This window comes from Erithacus rubecula (genome assembly GCF_903797595.1).
Source record: "Erithacus rubecula genome assembly, chromosome: 17".
Classification (NCBI taxonomy): Eukaryota; Metazoa; Chordata; class Aves; order Passeriformes; family Muscicapidae; genus Erithacus; species Erithacus rubecula.
Genome location: NC_136669.1, coordinates 13,331,116 through 13,350,470, shown reverse-complemented (window position 1 = coordinate 13,350,470; position 19,355 = coordinate 13,331,116). Strand labels below are relative to the sequence as shown.

Genomic DNA, 19,355 nt, shown 5'->3' with positions numbered 1-19,355 from the left:
TCATGGGGAGACTTGGGAGGGACACTAATGGGGGCACTGCGACATGTGAGGGGAGTCAGAGAAGGGACTCTGGGGCGAAGGCTGGTGAGTGACTGCAGTGAGGGCTCTGAGGGGCCTCTGAAGGGCCAATGAGCCGTCCATGGTGGGACTATGAGGGGAGATTGTGGGGGTCACTATGAGGGAACAAGGGATTGTGGGGAGACTTGTCGGGGCCGCTGTGAGGGGAGCACTGAGACATCTCTGGTGGGACAGAGGGGAGAGTGCGGGGCACGCGTGAGGGGGGGACAGACATCTGAGGAGAGTCGGAACAGAGTGAGGGCACAGCTCTGGGATCCTGAGGGAGAGCCCCGACAGGAGCAAACAGGGAAGGCGAGGACTTTCGTGGGGGGGGAAAGAAAAGCACTATGAGGGCACTGAAAGAAGACTATGAGGGAGCACCGGGAGGAGGCACCTGAAACATCTGAGGGGAGACGGAGAGGGGACACTGTGAGGGGGTGCTGCGGGGTAAGCCCCGACCGAAGCAAAGAGGGGAGACCGAGGCGGTAGCGGAGCGCACAGAGGGGGGGCACGGCGGCGGAGAGCGAGCGCACGGCACCCCAGGCACGGTGTGTGGGGCGGGATCGCCGCTCGATCCCCCCCCCAAGCCGTCCCCGAGCCCCTCAGCGGAGCAACTGAGGACGGCGCCGAGCGCTTCCGGCGCCGCGCGCGCCTTTCCGGCAGGGCGGGGCCGCGCCGCGAGCGCGGTGACGCAGCGCGCAGGCCCCGCCCCCGCCCCGCCCCCGAGGGCTCTGGAAAAGAGAAGAGAAAAAAAAACTTTTTTTTTTAATTGAGGAATCAACAGCCGCCATCTTGTCGCGGAGCCGGAGCGCGGCGCGGGCGGAGCGGGCCGGGCCGGGCCGGGCCGGGGCAGCGGGGCCGCCCCGCCGCCGCACGGGGCAGCCGCGCCGAGCGCCGCCGACGCGCACAGGGGGCTCGAGCCAGCGGGGCGCAGCCGCCCGGAGCCAACCGACCGCCGCCGCCGCCACCGGGAGCCGCCGCCGCCGCCGCGCCGCGCTCATTGTTTTGGGGCGTTTTTGGGGGGTCGGCGCGTTTTTCCGCTTTTTGGTGATTTTTTTTCCTTTTTTTTAATTTTTGTTCCCCCCCCCCCCCGCTCCCTTCTCTTCTCCTCCCCCCCCTCCTCCCTCCCCTACCTCGGCCGCGGGCGGGCGGCGGGCGGGGGCCGGGGCGAAGCCGCCGCCGCGGAGGGGAGGGGACGGGGCGAGGCGAGGGGAGCGTGTGGGGGGGCGGAATGCGCCCCGAGTGACGGCCTGAGCCGCCATCCGGGCACCGCGGCGGGGGGAGCGCCCGGGAGGAGCGCGGCCGGCAGGGAGGGGGCGCTGGGCCCTTCGCTCCCCGCCCCGAGCCCTCCTCCCTGCGGCCTGCGGCGGCCCGGCATGGGGGAGCGGGGGCGGCCGGCCGGGCACTGAGCGGCGCTGTTGGGTTCCCGTGCGGCGGAGGAGCGGGGACAGCGAGCTCGGCCCCCCCCGAGCACCCCCCGACAACGATCACCGGCTCCGCCGCTTCGGCCACCATGGCGGAGAACTTACTCGACGGGCCGCCCAACCCCAAGCGAGCCAAGCTCAACTCGCCGGGCTTCTCCGCCAGCGATAGCACAGGTAAGGCCGCGGGGGTGGCTCGGGCGGGGCTCTCCGGCGGTTCTCCCCCCGCACCCCCCCGCCCCTGCCGCCCCGCCGGAGGGGGGGCCCGGGGGGAGCGCCCGCCCTGCCGCGGTTCCTGGCGGGGGTGGGTTGGGCCTCCTGCAGTCGAAGTTACCGGGCGGGACCCGTACGCCAAGTACCGTCCCGGCTATAAATAGCGGTTGGAAAGAGACGTTTTTTGAGTTGGGTTTCCCTTCTTTTCCTCCATCATTTTCCTTTTTAGTGCCTCGGTTTGAGTGATGGGGGTGCGCAGGTGAGTGGGGTGCGGGTAAGGAAGGAGAAGGGCAAGGCGTGGGAAGCACCGACCGTCCTGCTTATTCTACGGAATGGTTCGGGTTGGAAGGGATCTTAAAGCCCGTCTTGTTCCATCTCCTGCCAAGGGGAACACCTTCCACTATCCCAGGTTGCTCCAAGCTCCGTCCAGCCTGGCCTTGGACACTTCCAGGGATGGGGCAGCCCCAGCTTCTCTCGGCATTCTGTGCCAGGGCCTCACTACCGTCAAAGGACGGAATGTTTCCCCCATACCGAATCTAAATCTACCGTCCTTCAGCTTAAATCTGAAGGTGCCTTCTTGGACGGGTAGTTGAGGTTTCTGTATACTCCTTAAACCCCACAGATTGCCCACAACTAATAGCCCTATACAGGCTTTTTCAGTGTGCCCCTGTGTGTGACATGCTACTGAATAAAAACTCCTTAATAGCTTCTTAGTCGTAGCGTGATTTGGGTAGGAAAGTACCTTGAAGACCATGTAGTTCTACCCTCCAGTTAATACTTAGTGCTTTTTTTTACTTCCCAACCTGTGACGGAGGCATTTAAGGCATTTGGCTTAAACTGTTTCAAGCATTTTTTCCTTTAAACCCCAAACGATTTGCAGGTAATTGAAGTTGTGGGGTTGCTCGTATGCCGAAATGCCCGGCAGCCTGGCAGACAAGACTGCGACTTGTCTGTGTCGTGTAGTGTCTCTAGCGTGCCTTTTTCTTCAATTGTGATGGGTTTGTAGATAATCAAACGCATCGAAATGTCTCGTTTCCAGCCAGCGTGTGCTCGTTGTAAATACACACGTGTGTGCACAAGAGCATGTGTGCCTGCACCGGCCTCTCCCGGTGTTCCGACTCTTTCAATCCCTGAAAGAGTGGTTTCGGAAGAACACGAAGTCTGCTGGACTTGAATTTCTGCTTTCAGAGATTAATGAATCTTGTGGAAGGGATAGTGATAAGTTAATCATGCTATGCCTGCTGTGTTTTCATAGACTGAAAAAAAAAATATTACTATAATTGAGCTGATAAATTCTGTGGGTTTTTTCGTCTTGCCCAATCTGCATTTGGCAACAGTTTACAGATGCTTCGGTCCTTTAGGGGTTTTTTATGGAAACCTTTTCTTCTCAGCCTGCAAATAAATGAAAAAGCGAGAAAGAAACAGTATCGAATAAGAAATGTCAGGGAAATCTAGGTGAGGTCTTGTGATTGAGCCGTGTTAATCTCTTACGGGGAAGCAGTGGAATATGTGGAAGGCTGATACACAAGTTGCTGCGAAATGCTCTTTGTAACTCAGGACAAATACAGTTTACAGTTCTTCAATTCTTCAGTGAGACATTTTAGACTCTCCTGGTAGCCAGTGTCTTGGTTTGTGGTTTTTTTTTTTTTTCTTTCTTCTTTCTTTTTTGAAGTTCACTTGGGCTGTTCTGGAATGCTTCAGTCTTAATTACGTCCTGTTCAGCAAGTTCTCGTGTGTCTCGGGGAGCTCTGTGTGATGCTGGATGTGTGAACTCCAACATCTGCAGAGAGTCCTGCAAGGCTCAGGGGCCGGGGGGCACTGAGATGGCAAACCCCAAGTTGTATTCTGGACAAGTGTGTCCATGGAATTCTGTCATCATCCTGGTGTTCCATAGGCAAAAGTACCTGTCTGCCAAGGGTGTGGGTTATGTCTGTATGCTTAAAGAGAGGGTTGTTTATAGGAAAAGCACTTCTAGGTTTGTTGCCAGCAGTTGCTGCTGGTTGAAGGATCGCTGAAGGTTTCTGTGCATTGTGGCAGGCGATACAAAGTTGGAGCAGTGATTGCTGTCAAATGCCTGCTCCTGGAACTAAACCAGGCTGCTCCCCGGTGCTGGAGTTGAAATGGGGAAGTTCTGTTGCAACCTGTACAGTTGCCTTCATGATTGGGGGAGCCTGGGGAGATGGGTCTGAGGCTTTTGCCCTGGATGAGCAGTGAGTTGAGCAGAATTCTGTTCTGTTGAATGGCAGTGCTAGCCCCACTCTGGTGGGTGCCGTGGCTGCCGTGAGGGGGACGTGCTTTCACAGCTGCTGCCTTGGGCCTGGCTCTGCAGTTCGGCTCAAGCCTGCAAATGCTCACACCCGAGGCTCTGATGGCAGGCCTGAACATTGGGCAGAAAGCAACTGCTCTTCCTCCTTGTTTATATTTCTCTTGATGCTTTGATGCGGTGATGTTAAGCAACTCCTTTTGTCAGGGTAAGTTTTAGCTGCCTTTAATCTTTCTGATAAAAATAGCTCCTCAGCTTACCGGGGCAAAGTTTGTGCCATTGAAATTGGTCTGCTTACCTTGTGAAAATACAGCCTTTTCTGTTAAACCTAAGTAGCTAAATCCAGTGTCTGATCTTGCAGAAGGGCACAGGGATGAAAGGATAACAGAAGTGGGTGCTGTGACCATCGTTAAGTTTCATGATAGTCCCATTTTGCAGCTGCCCCGCTGCTCTTTGTATCAATAAGGAAGGTTAAGACTCCTGGCTGTTAACTTGGCTTGCCATTGCTGTGCTGTATTGAACGAGCTGACTCCTGTGGTAAAATGTCTGTGGGAAAGATTTTTCCTTGTCTAGCCAGGTAGGAGTAGTGCTTTTGTCTAATTACTGCTTTATTGGATACACAGGCATTTTCATACCTAAACATTTGTCTCCTCTGTGGCTGTTGTGAGACGTTCTCATCCAGCACTGCAGAATAAACAAGGGACTCCTACAAAAAGTAGAATTACAGTAACTTTGCTTATGGCAGTGCGTTATTTCAGTGCTGAGCGTTGTGATTGTTTTGTACATTGCTGGCATTGGTCCTTCAGCAGAATATACAGAGACCTGGCAGCGTTCTCCAGCTGGTCTGGGGCTGGTTGGGAAAAACGTGCCTGGATGGAGCACCAGCAGGTGTTCAGGGGCCCCTGGGCTGTGATCCCTTCTGCAGGTAGCTCGGTGAGGGTCTGGGTTTCACTAAAATCATGCTTCTATCTGTGTTCATTGTGTTCCCTGCAGCTTCTGCTGCTGTGGTGCTGCACCAGTTCCAGGGACAACACAGTGTAATCTGGGCCAGAGCAGAGGTGTCCCTGAGGGCATCAGGAGTTAGATTCCTAAAGTAGGTGAAATTGGGAAGAAGGTGAGATGAGCCACTTCCAAAGTCCATTAGAGCTCGGTTTTCACTTCACACTTCCTTATGTAGAGGATTTGACTTTCGATTTTTTTTTTTTTCTCTCCGTAACTTCTAATCCTGCACAGATGAAGCTACATGGCTGCTGCTGCAAAAGCTGGGGGCCGAGCTCCCTGCTAGCTCCTGCTTTCTCCTGGCCCATGTGTTGGCATCCAGGGCCCAGATTTTACACTGGGGGAAGGCTGGCCCTGTTGCACGTGCCTCCCTACGTGCTGAGATAAGTACATCTCTGGCTGACTCCCAGCCTGCCACAGAACTTCACAGAAGGGAGTTCGTGTCGATGCGCAGCCTGATTTGATCCTGCTCTCCTGCCAAAAACCAGATAGGTGTATTGCAGTGGATTTAGCTTCTAGTTTGAAAAGAGGTAGACAAAAGCAAAGTAGCTTAAGGAAAGACAGCAAAGTTTTCTAAGCTTGTGTTCACATTCTTAGCAGAGACTTCAGGTGGAGTGACGTCTCGGTGATCTAAACCCAGATTTTGTTTTGGGCACGTGAAAGCATTAGTATAGATGTTGTGAGGGGTTCATTTCTGTGTGGCTGAAAAGCATCATGGAAGCCTGTGTAATCACTCTGCTCTTGTTTTGTATGATACCTGCAAAACTTGAGTGTCATGTGTGTGCTGTGGCTGTAAGAATCACAGTTCCACACACGCTTCCTTATTCCCTCTCTGGAACAAGGAAAAGGATGATTTTGTTAAGTGAACGCTCTCTCATTTATAGGCAGAAAATTTAGGGAAAAAATTCATTTTCTGAAAAGCTGTAGGTGAAGGAGTGTGTATAGTTGTAATTATTCTGTGGGAATGCATTTTTTGTTTGCTTGGTTTTGTTTGTTTTGTGGTACTTGTGCTCTATCTGGGATGGGAAAAAGGAGGTGGGATATTTCATGGCTATATTGTTTCTTGTGGAATACTTTGTAGTTATATTGTTTAAGACTCATGGAACCGTGCGGGTGGTGGATAGAAGAGGATGATGCCAAGCAAGATGTTTACTTTAAGCTAGAAATTTGATATAAACTGTTGGGGTTTTTTCACCTGAAGTGACTGACCTGCATAACTTGATGCCAGCATTTGTGATCTGGGACAGGAGATTTGTGAGATTAGAAATGGGCTCATTTATAGAGTTAGCACAGCTAATTCTTACCAGCTCCTGAGGCATTGCTGATAGCAGGGTATTGTGTACTTTCTCAATGTTTGTGGGCTTTTACAGGATTTTCCAAGGAGTTTGACACTCATGTCTGTGTGGGATGAAAAGCTGAGCAGATAATCTCCTACCCTGATCATATGTGACAATCCACAGTCCTATCATTTTGCCCATTCATTTGTTTTTTGATATTCATGCTTTGATTATTGCACATATATTAGGGACTTCAAACTTATTCCCCCTCCAGTGACTCAAAGTTAACTGGGAAAATGCTGTCTTGTGGCATAGAGCTCCTGGAGAAGCCCTGCCAGCAGCAGGCAGGAATAGAGCCTGTGTCTGCTGTACTCCAGAGATCTCTTGGTAACTTGTGAAATGATTCCCAGATTATTCACTTGTGTTTTGGCTGGACATTGCTTTGGTGTCATTGTCCCGTGCCATTAATTATTTCTACAGCAACATGCTGTGCTTTTTTATTATACCTGCAGCTTCACATTAAAAACCCTCACATATTCTTAGTGTTTCTCTTTATTAGATATTTTATTTACTGTTGCTGCCTGCTAAGAGAGAACATGAAAAAAGCCCCTCACCCTGTTAACAAGATACTGCAGGTTAATGTGAGATCAGGGTGGGGAGGTGGTTGAAAAACCCAATTTGAAAAATTCTGGAGTTTGTTCTCATACAGTGAAAAAACATGAGGGATAACTTAGAAATCTGACACTTCCACCCTAATTTGGTTTACACTTTCAAGAATTTTTGCTTTGTAAATCTTCCTTTTAACATATGTGATGTTTTCCATCTGTCTTCTCAGATGTCTAAGATACAGAGAGAACCTAAATTGTTTATTTGTAAAACTCTTTAATAAAGATGTTTCAATAAATACCTTTAAGTATTTTGCAGAATCATAAGTGTGAATTAAAAGAAAACTGCAGCTTCTATTAGCAGTGATAATTATAACTGATAATCTAAATCTCTTAACATGCTCTTCCTTTCCTGATTTCTTATTAGCCACCATTGAGAAATAAGGATCTTATTTATGGCACTGGATAAATACAGTATCTTTGGTTTGCAGTTTGTGTGTGGATATATTTATTTATACATCTGTAAGTCTGTAAAATAATCCTCCACTTTCCTGTGGGTCACCTTTAGTGAAAGCTTTCTTGGGAAGACAGCATGGGGAAAAGTAGTGACTGGATGACTGTTCCTCCCAGTCATTTTCCTGCTGTAGCTGGACACAGCAGAGACAGGAATCAGAGCTGAAGACCTTCTGTTGCACAGTGAAAAGTAAAAGGAGATTATATTAAAATAAAATATTACATTAAATTTTTTATAAAAATAAAATACTTTTATTTATAAAAATTAAAATTAGATTGCAGCCCCTGTGAATGTGTGTGTCACCAGGAAAGCACGAGCTGCTCTCCTGCTCTGCCCAGCTTTGCCACTACTTCAGTAGCTGGGTTAGTGGGTGTAGCTAATGACATCACTTCTCTGTCATCTCTTGTGTAGTGTCACCTCATGGAGAAAAGAGATGGGGAAATTACCAAGTGGCTTGAGTTGAGTAAGGACTGAGTACAAGTCTGGTTTGGAATAGCTGTGAAGTTTTTTCCTAAATTCATAAAGTCCCTAAAGGAAAGTATTAATGAGAATGGTTCAAAACAGCCTCATCTCGCTAAAATCAGTGCTTTAAAGTAAATGATTCATGGGGGAATTGGTTTTTTTTAAATTGTCAGTTACAGTTGGAAGCTTTTTTTAGACATAAATATACAAAAATCATTAGTTTTAAGTGCCAGTCTCCTGTTACTTCCTCATGTATGTTTGGTTTGTTTTGGGTTGTATGTCCTTGTACAGCTGAATTTGAGCTGCCAAGCAGAAGACAGTTAAATTTGGTATCAGAAATAGAGAGGAAAAAGTGGCATTAAAAAGAATGGAGTATGTACTTCCTGCAGCTTTTATACATCACAGAGGAGACCCCACACTTGCCTGTTTCATAGTAATGTTGCTTAATTTTTTTTCCCTTGTTTCATAATATTACTTCAAGTACATATTTATATATTCCACTCATCCCAGAATAGGCCTGTTGTGAGGTTCTGTTGGAGAAGCTGTGTTAAGGTGGGAATTTTCATAGAAGGTCTCATGTAGCTGAAAGGAGCTCCTGAGCTGATCTGAGCTCCAGTTCTCACCACTGACACTGTCATTGTGGGGAGCATGAGGAGCTGAACACTGCAAAACCTGAACACTTGTGTTGACAGTATATTCACTAAGAGGTCTCTGGCCAGGGAATGTCACAGCTAAAGTTTGTTTGTGAAGGTAATTTGTGTCCTTGTGTGCTGATTCCCTTTCCAGGTGGGCACTGAGGGTGGCACAGCCATAAGGGAAGCTGTGGGAGCCATCTCAAGGCAGGCACAAGCAGACACTGGCTTGGTACAGACTGTGCATTTCATGCTGATTTAAGCAAGTGCCCACTATTAATTACCAGACTCTCTGATTCCTTTTAAAAGGGTCATTCTGAACTTAAATGTTCTGTCAGCTGTTAAATTTGGGCAGGAGGCACGATGTGTGTGTTTGTGATAGGGTGAGAAGGCAGTCTCACTTCTGTTAATGTAAATGTGCTCCAAGAACCTTAAAGTATTTAATCTTCATCAGGATGATCTTGTGAATGAAAAGCTGATGTTCCCAGTGTGGTGTCTCCCAGTCCATATGCAGATTGCCTCTTCTTCCTTCTGTCTGGGTTTCTCTTCTTGTGGGAAATAAATTTACTGAAGCCTTCTGGTCTGTAAGAGGGTTAGCCTAATAGCCACGTGCACTGGGGCAGTAGCCATGTGTGTCTTGTGGAGGCTGCTGGGTGGGATTTACACTTATTCACTAGAGTAGACATGGCAACTGTATCAAAATAATGAAGATACCTTGGGAAACAATTAAGAGGAAGAATGGCTTTGGAGAGGGGCAGAGCAAGGCCAAGGCAATCAATCCATCATTTGCCATTTGATGCTTCCAAGAGCAGACCAGAGTGAGCACTCTTGTTGAGCTGCTCCTGCCACACATTTTAGGGTTACCTTGGCTTTATTCCCCTCTGGCATCTGAGGAGAGATTAGAGACTAGCTTCTTATCTGGATATTTTTCATATTTGCTTCTTTATGTAAACCTTGGTGCCAGGTGCAAGGACCATTTAATGTGCCCTCATATACTGCTTTGTAATTGATAGGGAAACATTCAAGTAATCTTTATGAAAGGGTAGAATAATCCCTAAACCCACCAATTATTTCTGAAATAAACCAGGATCTCAGGTTTTTCTAGATTTTTAACACAGGTTGTGTTGTCGCTACAAGTACAGCAAAAGAGAGATGGTGACAACTTGGACAAGTACAGCAGAGAGAACTTTGAGGTTATGACATCATGATACAAACCACAGAAATGGAGAGAGAGTCTGGGGACTAAACCTGGTGTGACAAAGGAAGGATCTCAGTTTATGCTACTGTCTTTTCATGGAGGTGAGGAGATGGGGAGAGAGCAGGTGGCTTTTCCTGTATCAGGTGGAAGTTGTTATCACACCTTAGTGGTGGTTTAAAGGATGTGGATATGTGCATTTTCCCCATCCTGACTCATTTGTCTGCTGCTAGTGGAGCTGGTGTCTGGAGCTGAGTCAGGAATACAGGTGGTATTGCAGTAGAGGTAGAAGAGAACTGATTTTTTTTTTTTTTTTTTCATTTGTTACATGATTTGTTGGTGTAACAAGCTTCAGTCACTTAGTTGCTGAAGTCTTACCAAAATGGTTTGGGGGAGATATTAGGAGCTCTTTCTAAAATCCCAGCTACAGGAAAGCAAGGGAAGGCAAGTGTTAAACCCATTTTCAAAAAGGGTTAAAAGACAATACAGTCAGCTCCAGGCTGTTCAGCCTGCTATCCATCACTGGGAAGGTCATGGAGGAGCTGGAGTGAGTTCAGTGAAGGGCTGCCCAGGAGATTGGGGGCTGGAGTTTGTGCTTTCAGAGGAGGTGGAGGGCTGGGCTGCAGGCAGACCTGATGTCTCTTCCAATGATTCCAATGACTTTCCTAGAGATAAGTCCCAAGGATTCCAAAAGGTGAGATTCATATCAACATATTTGAGTTGTGACCAGTGCAATGACTTAGGAATGAGCTACCCAGACTATATTCCTTTCTCGTCCCAAGTGCAAGTAGTTTAAATGATCAAGCAGGTAGAAATTTAGTTAAACATTCAGATCTCATATAATTCAAGCCATAAATTGTTGAGACTCATCCAGATCCTCTGTTGGATCTCTCATTCCTTCTCACCACCTTCCATCTAGCCATCAGGGTCTCCTTAACCCAGCCAGGTCCCTCACCACCATAATTCTCAACCTGGTTGTTAAACATTGTGTTTGGAAGGAGTGATGCTGCTCTGCTGAAAGTCAAGGTCAGATACATGTCAGTTCCCTGTCTTGTTAGGGAAAGACACAAATCTAAAGTTTCCTTCCTGGAAATTTTAGATTTTCCATGAACATGTTGTTTAATTGTTCTAAAACATTAAATGCAGTAATTGTCTTTTGTGAAACAATAAATTACAGAATCCTCAATCCTCAAAAGGAAGTTGGAGTGGACATGGTAATTGCTGGCTGTGCCACACAGTGTGGCTATTGAGGGGAGCTACCTGACAGTGAATTTTGGGGAATGGCTGGAGCTCTGAACTGTTGAGGCTTTGTCTACTGGGGTCTGGCATGATTGAAAGAAGCCTTACAAAACAAAATTGGGCTCACTGAAATGTAACAGCTATGTTGGCATGAAGGAAGGGCATGGTGAAAATGCTGCTTGTGTGCTGGACTTCAGTGTCTGCTCCATGCCACGAGCAGTCAGTTTGTGACAGGAGAACTCCCAGTCACGTCTCAGGCAAAGATTATGCTGTGAAAAATGAAACTGAATTTGATAGTTCTCCTCCTGCTTGCTGTGAGATACATTTGAGATAATAAGTCACATAATGAAACACCTTAGGATGTTTGTCACCTCTGCTGGCTGAGCTAAAGGGGAAAAAATGGTGACATTGAAACAAGTTAATTGATTGAATATGTATATTAGGCAAGTCTCCCGGTAACAGTCACAAGTAGTTGTAGAGATGAGAATGTTCTGCCTTCAGGATGCAGCACAGTTTTGGGGTTTTTTCTTCTGAGAAGGCCTAGAAGGAAACAGAACATCTTTTTTTTTTTTTTTTTTTTAAATTCTGGTTGCTGAAAGTGTTGTCCAGGAAGGCAGAAAACTGTGACATTTAAGCTCATAAGACTGAAATTAGGAGAGAAAGTGTCTCGAGTGTGGTTATCTTCTATGTGTGAAAATAGCTGCTCAAAGAATGCAGAATGCTCAAATTGGAAAAGGAGCCCTTTGGAAAGAGTGGGGGTGTGATGCTTGCCTGGTGCTTTTCCATGCCTTCCAGAAGATGTAATCTCTGGTTTTTTGGTGCTCTGCTGTGAAGAGGACATTTGTTTTTATGTGACAGAGGTAATGAGAGGTGTGAGGTTTGGATCAGAGGTGCCGTGTTGGATACAGGACATGACAATGTGAATCTCCACAGCCTTAGTCAGCTCTGCTGCCTCCTGAGCACTGAATTGGAGCTATGTGCCTTATGGGTTTAGGGAATCTGCTCTCCTTTAAAATCCAGACCACTTGTCCTGCTCTGATGTGTGCTGGGTGTGTGGCAGGCTTGAGGACAGAGCAGGTTAAGGCCTGGTGGGACTTCTCAGCAGAGGTGTTCCCTGCCCATTGCATCAGGTGAATGCACGTAAGGAAAGGCAAAGGCATCCTTTGGTTTTTAGCCTCTTGGTAGCTGCCTTTGAGAAATAGTTGAAGCATTGAGAATGGGATCAATTCTGTTCTTCTTGTGAGGATGGAGTCACTGCAGTTGCTTTTCATTTCTCTGTCGGTAGAAGTGGGCTGTGTTCTTATTATGGCAGATTTTTATATGTGTGTAAATATATTTATTCTTTTTATAACTGCCAAGACAATCTCTTATCTTTATGGATTTGTTGCAGACATGCTCAAGTAGATTTTTGTTTTCTGTTGTATTTTATAACCGTTGTAAAATGTGCCTTGTGTTGCTGTTTTTAATGTGCATGACTCTGATGAAATATAAAAGAAGATGATTAATCATTGCATGAACAATTGAATTCTTGGTGAATTTTTACAGGACTATTGTGTTAAGTTGTTTACCTGCTTTTTATTTTCCTGCTGGCAGAGCTGTACATTTTCCATGTCTAACCTTAATGTACAGCCTTCTTACAGGAGCTTAGCAGTGGTAGATTACTTCAGGTTTTAAGTGGCAATATTCCCAAATGCTTTCTTCACTCTTTTTTGTAAACTGCAAAAACATTTCCAGTTCTTGGCTCTGGCAAGACTCAGAGTCCAGCCAGCCAAGCAAAAAAACAAATTGAGCATTTATATTCCAGCATCCCATTTTGAAATACAGCTGGAAAAAACTACTCTTTAAGCCACAGCCACATCTTTCCCCTTCATATTTTGTGTCGTCTTCTCTGCCCCTATCCCTGCACCCACACATCTATTGTCCATGAAATATGAACAGTTTTGGTGCAGAAGCTTGGAAGAACACCTTTTTGTGGGATTCACAGAAGTTGTGTGAGCAAGCACTGTAAAACCTTGAACTTGGGGAGAGCTGGGGTGGTGAGAGCAGTTTAACAAAGACCAAGCCTCAGCCTTGGCCCCATGTCCCACCCTTGGTGATGGCTTTGGTCAGGCTCCAGCTGCAGCCACCACCAGTGGCAGAACCTCCTGAGCCTCCCAGCATCCTGGGCTCAAATAGGGAAGTCTTGGAAGAAGGAAGGAAGAACCAAAATGTATATAGGAAGTGGCAGATTGCAGCATGGTCAGTGTGGAGTGGTCGTGTGGGAAAGAGGAGGAGAGATGAAGCAATCATGGAGTCAGAGGTACAGCAGGAATTTTTCCAGAAGACAGGCAGGAAAGATGAACTAAAGACCTGAAAGGAAAGGCAGCAAGTAAGAGAAATTAAAAATACTTTAATGAACCTTGCTAAATGAAATGTTAGCTTGTTCCTTGCCTGCTTGGAAGGGAGCAGGGGCTCTGTTCTGAGCAGGGTGTATTTGTCATGGCAGACATCGTGCAGTCCTGGAGGGATTATTGACTCCAGTAGGTGATGATGGCAGCCTGTGGATCTCTGAAGGACAGGGTGCCTTGAGCACCTCAGAACAGCCAGAATTTAATGGTTTTGTCTTTGTTTACTGTGCCCGTTTGTGTAATTCACTAGTCATTGCAAGTCTGGCCATTTTTATTAATTTTTCTTCAGTTAGGTTGAATTGGAAATGCTCATGCTGATGAAATGCATGATATTCAAGTGTACTTTGATGGCTTGGGGATGCATCTGTGCTTTGTGATGCAGTTTGTGTTGCTTGAGGTTTGTTGTTTCTTTTCAATGTACCATCTTACATCATTTTTGCAGCCTGGGTCTTGCACCATCTTTTTGTGGTTGTAGGGTGAATTAAACTTTAAACAATGAAGCTTTTGGAGTATCCTTCTTTAGTAAAGAACTCTATTTTGCTCTAACCTGGAAAAAATGTGGCTTATTCCTCTGTGTGAAGGACTGGGGTTTGTCAGGGCTGGCTTGGGGGGCAAAATAAAGTTTTCACACATTTATGTTACTGTGAGAAGTGATTGTTTTAGTTCATATCCTTGGACTGGAAAACTCTTCCACGATGTGTTGAATGCTTGCATAGCTATGCTGGTGTATTGAGACTGGTCTGCTTAGATGTTTATAAATATTGCTGTATGTGCTTGTCCTTATGTCTTTAAATACAGAACTTTTATTTTCACTTGGAAGTACCTACACACAGTGAAATAATATTCTGTTCTTTAGTTACATACTAAAATAACCTTGTTACACAGATGCTGCTTGTCATGTGCAATAAAATATTTTAGTGAACCTGAGTTGGTTCTTTAAAGGAAAAAAAAAAAAAAGCCCCACCACTTTTTTTATTAGACTGAATGTTGCAGCCAGGCAGAGCTGTTCCTTCAAGTGGCTTAATGAAGATTTGATTGATTTATTTTGCTCATCTGGAGAGTGTGTGGATTACCTCTGTCAATATTGGGCATGATAAATGAGGGCTGGGCACTTACAGAGCAATTTGAATTATTTGAGCTGTTCAGGAATTGAGCAGTGACTCGATTCCAGAGGCATTACAAGGAGAAAATGCCAAGAGCCTTTTGGGATCTTCTGAGGTAGCAGATCATGGTCCAAATCAATGACTAGAAAGTGATCTTGAATGTCTTTATATGAGAGACAGGGACCACACTGCTGAGCAAATCATTGTTGTTCTTTGGTAAAGTTTTGAACCAGTGCTGGAAGATGTTCTTTGGCCATGTGTACACATAAATGACAGGGTTGAGGTAGAATTGCTGGGTGAAATGTGGTGGCTTGGGATTACAGGGAAGGTTGGAAAAGGTGATGTAATTGCTCTTTTGGGAGAGTAAATCAATAGGAAAAAAATCTGTTGTTATTTCTGCCTTCATCTTTTAGCCAAAACAAGGGAAATGTAAGCATTAGATTAGATCATTGTATTCATGCCACCTTAGTTTTCTTAAGCTTTGTTTCATCAAAATCCTTGCCAGAAATGCTGTTTATTGGCCAGGGCTGTCCCCTGCATGGCTGGCTGTGTGTGCACAGTGTGTGGTGACTGCTCTGAAAGGCTCAGGAGTTCTGCCAGGGGACCCTGGCTCCCTTCTTAGTCTTAGGTAAAGACATCCTGAATGCCTGTCATTGTTAACACTGGTACAAAGTAGCAAAGATAAATATTTTAGCTACTGGTTCCTCATGTTTTCTCACCCACTTTTCTGTTTTAACTTGTAGATTTCGGATCTTTGTTTGACTTGGAAAATGATCTTCCTGATGAGCTGATCCCCAATGGCGAGTTGGGCCTTTTAAACAGCAGTGGGAACCTGGTTCCAGATGCGGCTTCCAAACACAAACAACTTTCTGAACTTCTGAGGGGAAGCAGCGGCTCTTCCTTGAGCGCAGGGATTGGCAGTGTGAACTCGAGCAGCCCCGTGCAGCAGGGGGTTGGTGCTCAGGTCCAGGGCCAGCCCAACAGCGGCAGCATCGGCAGCCTGGGCGCCATGGGGAAGAGCCCGCTCAACCCAGGAGACTCCTCTGCTCCAGGCCTGGCCAAGCAAGCAGCCAGCACCTCTGGACCTACCACACCTGCATCCCAAACTCTGAACTCTCAAGCACAAAAACAAGTGGGAATGGTGACGAGCAGCCCTGCAACATCACAGACTGGACCTGGGATATGTATGAATACTAATTTCAGTCAGACACACCAGAGCCTTCTCAACAGTAATTCTGGTCACAGTTTAATGAATCAGCCTCAGCAAGGACAAGGGCAGGTAATGAATGGATCTCTTGGGGCAGCTGGAAGAGGAAGGGGAGCAGGAATGCAATATTCTGCCCCTGCCATGCAGGGGAATGCAGGCAGTGTGCTGGCAGAGACTTTAACCCAAGTATCTCCACAGATGGCTGGGCACACCGGGCTGAACACAGCACAGACAGGAGCAATTACTAAAGTATGTACATGCCATTTACTGTATTCTATTTATTGCACTTGTTTTTCTCCATACAGGTGTTTAGGAAAACACAGTAGATCCTTTTCTGGGACAGAACTAAAGGATGTGCTTTCTTGAGTCTGTAGTTATCCATTTCAGTCAGCAGTGATATTGTGAAATGGAGATAATTGAAGCATACTTCTCATGTAATCAAAAATGAAAGCACTTTGTTGAAAAAGACATCCTTCAAGCAAAAAGTTGGACAGTATCTTAGCAGGATGAATTAGAAAAGAATAGCATAATCCTGCAGAAAGGAAGCAGGTGATATCTCGTGTGCAGGATCTCAATTTAGCTGCCAGACAGCACCATCTTCTAAAGCAATGTGAGCACATGGAAATTGAAGGGACAGGTGTAGCAATGGCTGCTCTTGTCAAGGACCACTGTCAGCAGCCATGCAGCCAATGTTATTTGTATATGGAGAAGCTGGTCTGGAAACATCAAATTTCACATAGATTGCCAAGCTAATGCAAACTGTGAAAGGGAAGGGCAAGAGCCTTATTTAGCAGCCATTGTGGATCAGGGCAGGGAATATGTACCTGGAATATGTATCAGCCTCTGTCAAGGGCTCTGCTCTGGCTCCCTGCTTGATGCAGTTACTGCTTTTTAGTTGTTTGTTTTCCAGGTGTGAGCTTAGAGCAGTGTTTTGACTGCTGCTCCTCCTGCTCTGTGCCTTATCTCTTGTCTGGGTTGTTCTGGTACAGTTTCTTCAATAAATTTTGATGGCAAACCCACCATGTTCTGATGTGTAGAAAAAGGTCAATTTTTATCTCTGGTATTTTAGCTATTCATACATCAGTAGCTATTGTCACTGTAGTTTATTACCATGTAAGTGTTAATTTATTGTTGTGCTAGTAATTGTGGAAAAAATGGTGTTTTCTGACATGAAAGTGTGTCCTGTACTCTGAAGAGGTGCTCACATCACTGTGGAGTACTGTATAGTTAATTCTATTTTTTTTTTTAATAAAAGACATAAAAAGCATTCTCTCTGCAGTGAAGAGATGCTTCTGCTTAAGGAAGAGATACTTGTATTGTGAGTGAAGGTCAGAGCATCTGAAAGTTGACATAAATGTTTTGGAGGCTGGAGACAGAAAATTTTGTTGTGTGGGAGCTGATTGGTCTGCACTGAAGGAGAATGAGATTAACTTTCTTTTGTTTTCCTTTGAAATTTGTGTGAAGAGTGAGGAATTCTATTTATCTGGCTTATTTCTGTGAACTTAAAGATAGCTAAGTTCTTGGGAGAAGATTTTTCCTAGTCACTACTTAGTTTTATATGAAACTACTAATTTTTCTATGTGAACCACATGAAATGGAATTACCCTGGAGGAAAGGACTTGCTGAAGAGTCTGTGTGAGCCTAATGGGGAAGGTTCTGTGAGGTCTTGATTTATTTTAAACAAACTCACCTTTGGTAAAGAACAGGCCAGATCTTAGACAAATTCCAGATTTCAAGGACTTCAGGCTTAGCCTGTTGCCAGCTGCAAATGGATTCATCAGCTGGAGAAAGGGACCCAGTTTACAGATGTGCAAGAAGCAAAGTTGGTTTGAGCAAGAAATGCATTGTAAAAAAATAGTGAAAGGACTGTTCCATGACAGAGCATAAATGATAAAATGGTGCTTTGTGGAAGGTGCACTCAGAAGAAAATAATTTTAAAAACTTGGCCAAGTAAAACAGAAAAATGGTGTTTTCTAGGGCTCCATCTCATGTTGAACAAGATGAAGCTTAAAAGCATTGTGTTCCTTTTAAAAAGTTTTGTTTTATATACATCTTATTTTTCTCTTAGTCAAGAAACCAGGTGAGCTCAGTTTTCAATCACAAAGATTTTGTGTTTTGATTTTGGAACAAATACTTGCTCCCTGAATTTTCTTGTGCCAAGCAGCAGCCTTCTCTGTTTTTGCCATTTTCCTTAGTTGGCATTTGAGGATTGGTGTCCTTTTCCAGTCTTTCCCCATCCCCCAGTTTATTGTCCTAATAGGATTATCAACCATGATTGTGTGTTAGCTTTTTCTTATTGATGCTGCAGGAAAGCTTTTAAGAAAAGTAAAGAAACACTTCAGTGAGTTTGTCTGTTCTTCTGAAACTGAAATTTCTGCTGGAGGAAAATGTGGGTTAGTTTGTTTTTTTAGTTTGTTTTTTCACCTCCTGATTCCCTGGTGTTTACCACTTAATGTGTACAGCTTAAAAGATTTAAAGAGCTGTAATAAAAGTGGTGAGGCAGCTGATCTACCTAATAGTGAATGTGCCCAGCTTGAGTCAATGGCTTCAAATGTAGCTGCTTGAAGAACTGTATCAAGGCTGGAAGGAAATTCTCTAGGTGATGACTGCAGCAATATCCTAAGGGAAAGAGAGCTGTGAAATACAAATGCAGAAAAAGTACCTACAAGAACTTCTTTTTAAAGCAAGATCTTCTAATTAGATTAAAAATAAGTGATGTGCATCTCTGACTAATCTTGTTGAAGTACAGCCCAGTAGCCCATTTTTCTCAGTTCTCAGTGTGTTTACATGCAGTGTGGGGAACTCATAACCCTTTATGGTTTGGGATCAGTTTTGTTGGGCAAGACCTTTGCTTCTGTGGTGGTTGGTTCTAATACTTTTTTAGTATGTGACTAATCAATCCATTCCTTTCTCTGTTTTTTTTTTTTTCTTGTGGTGTGTTTATATAAGCATTCTTTCTATTAAAAGAAGAAGGAAAAAAATCCAGAATCTAGTCCCTTCACCTGATCTCAGAAATTGCAAGGATTCATTTCATCTGGATCATCATCAACCATGATTGTTAATTTTGACCTGGACTTGCTATTTTAAGGCAGAACTGAGCAGGGTGATTGAAGCTCATGTTCATGAGCCAAAGGCTGGGAAAACCTTACCCCTACCCTATTCAAACAGGAGTGGAAAATAACTAATTCCCAGTGTCAGAGAGCAAGAAAGTGCTGATATCAAGACAATTATTCTTCCATTGGCAGGGAGAGATGAAAGTAAAATACTTCTTCAACTTATAGAGATGTGAGCCAAGGTTTCATGTATTTCACATGATACTCCCAAAGATTGGTGATTTAGACTTGCTGAGATACCTGGAAACCTCTGAGGGACCTTCTCTTCCATGATACTGTGTATTTCTCTGCTCCCTTCCCTGCCAGCCTCCTTTCTTGTAACAATTTTGCTTGCAAATGTGACATTGTGGTCCTGTTTTCTTGGATGATACTGCGAGGAGAATTTTTATTGGATTGGGCTGAAGTTCCTTAGGAAATCAGTTTTAAAGAGGAAAGGATTTGTCTTTGAACAATTATTACTTGATGGGAGTAGAGAAACAGATCATCTTGTCACAATAATTTCCAGCAGTAATGAATTGTCCTTTTGTGTTGTACCTTGTTTTCTGTTGAATCCACTAAGTCCAGAAAACATGTTCAAACCATCTAGAACGTCTTGTTAGAGCTGTTTTTTTAAGGTTGTTGGATGTGATAAGCAGAAGCAAAGCTCAGCAGATGTCATTGTTTCCAAA

General features: G+C 45.0%; 1 protein-coding gene across 6 annotated transcripts in view; it reads left to right on the top strand.

The window, feature by feature from the left end:
- Nucleotides 1-828: 828 nt before the first annotated feature.
- The window catches only part of CREBBP (CREB binding lysine acetyltransferase), a 96,364-nt gene continuing 77,837 nt past the window's right edge, over nucleotides 829-19,355 (top strand). For 4 of the 6 annotated variants that reach the window (XM_079320500.1, XM_079320499.1, XM_079320498.1 and 1 more), the window contains exons 1-2: nucleotides 829-1,655; nucleotides 15,111-15,823. In XM_079320500.1, the coding sequence (XP_079176626.1) occupies nucleotides 1,571-1,655; nucleotides 15,111-15,823 (798 nt within the window). In that variant the 5' untranslated portion in view covers nucleotides 829-1,570. The remainder of the gene's footprint in view (nucleotides 1,656-15,110; nucleotides 15,824-19,355) is intronic. The other 2 variants (XM_079320501.1, XM_079320502.1) reach the window with 2 other exon arrangements.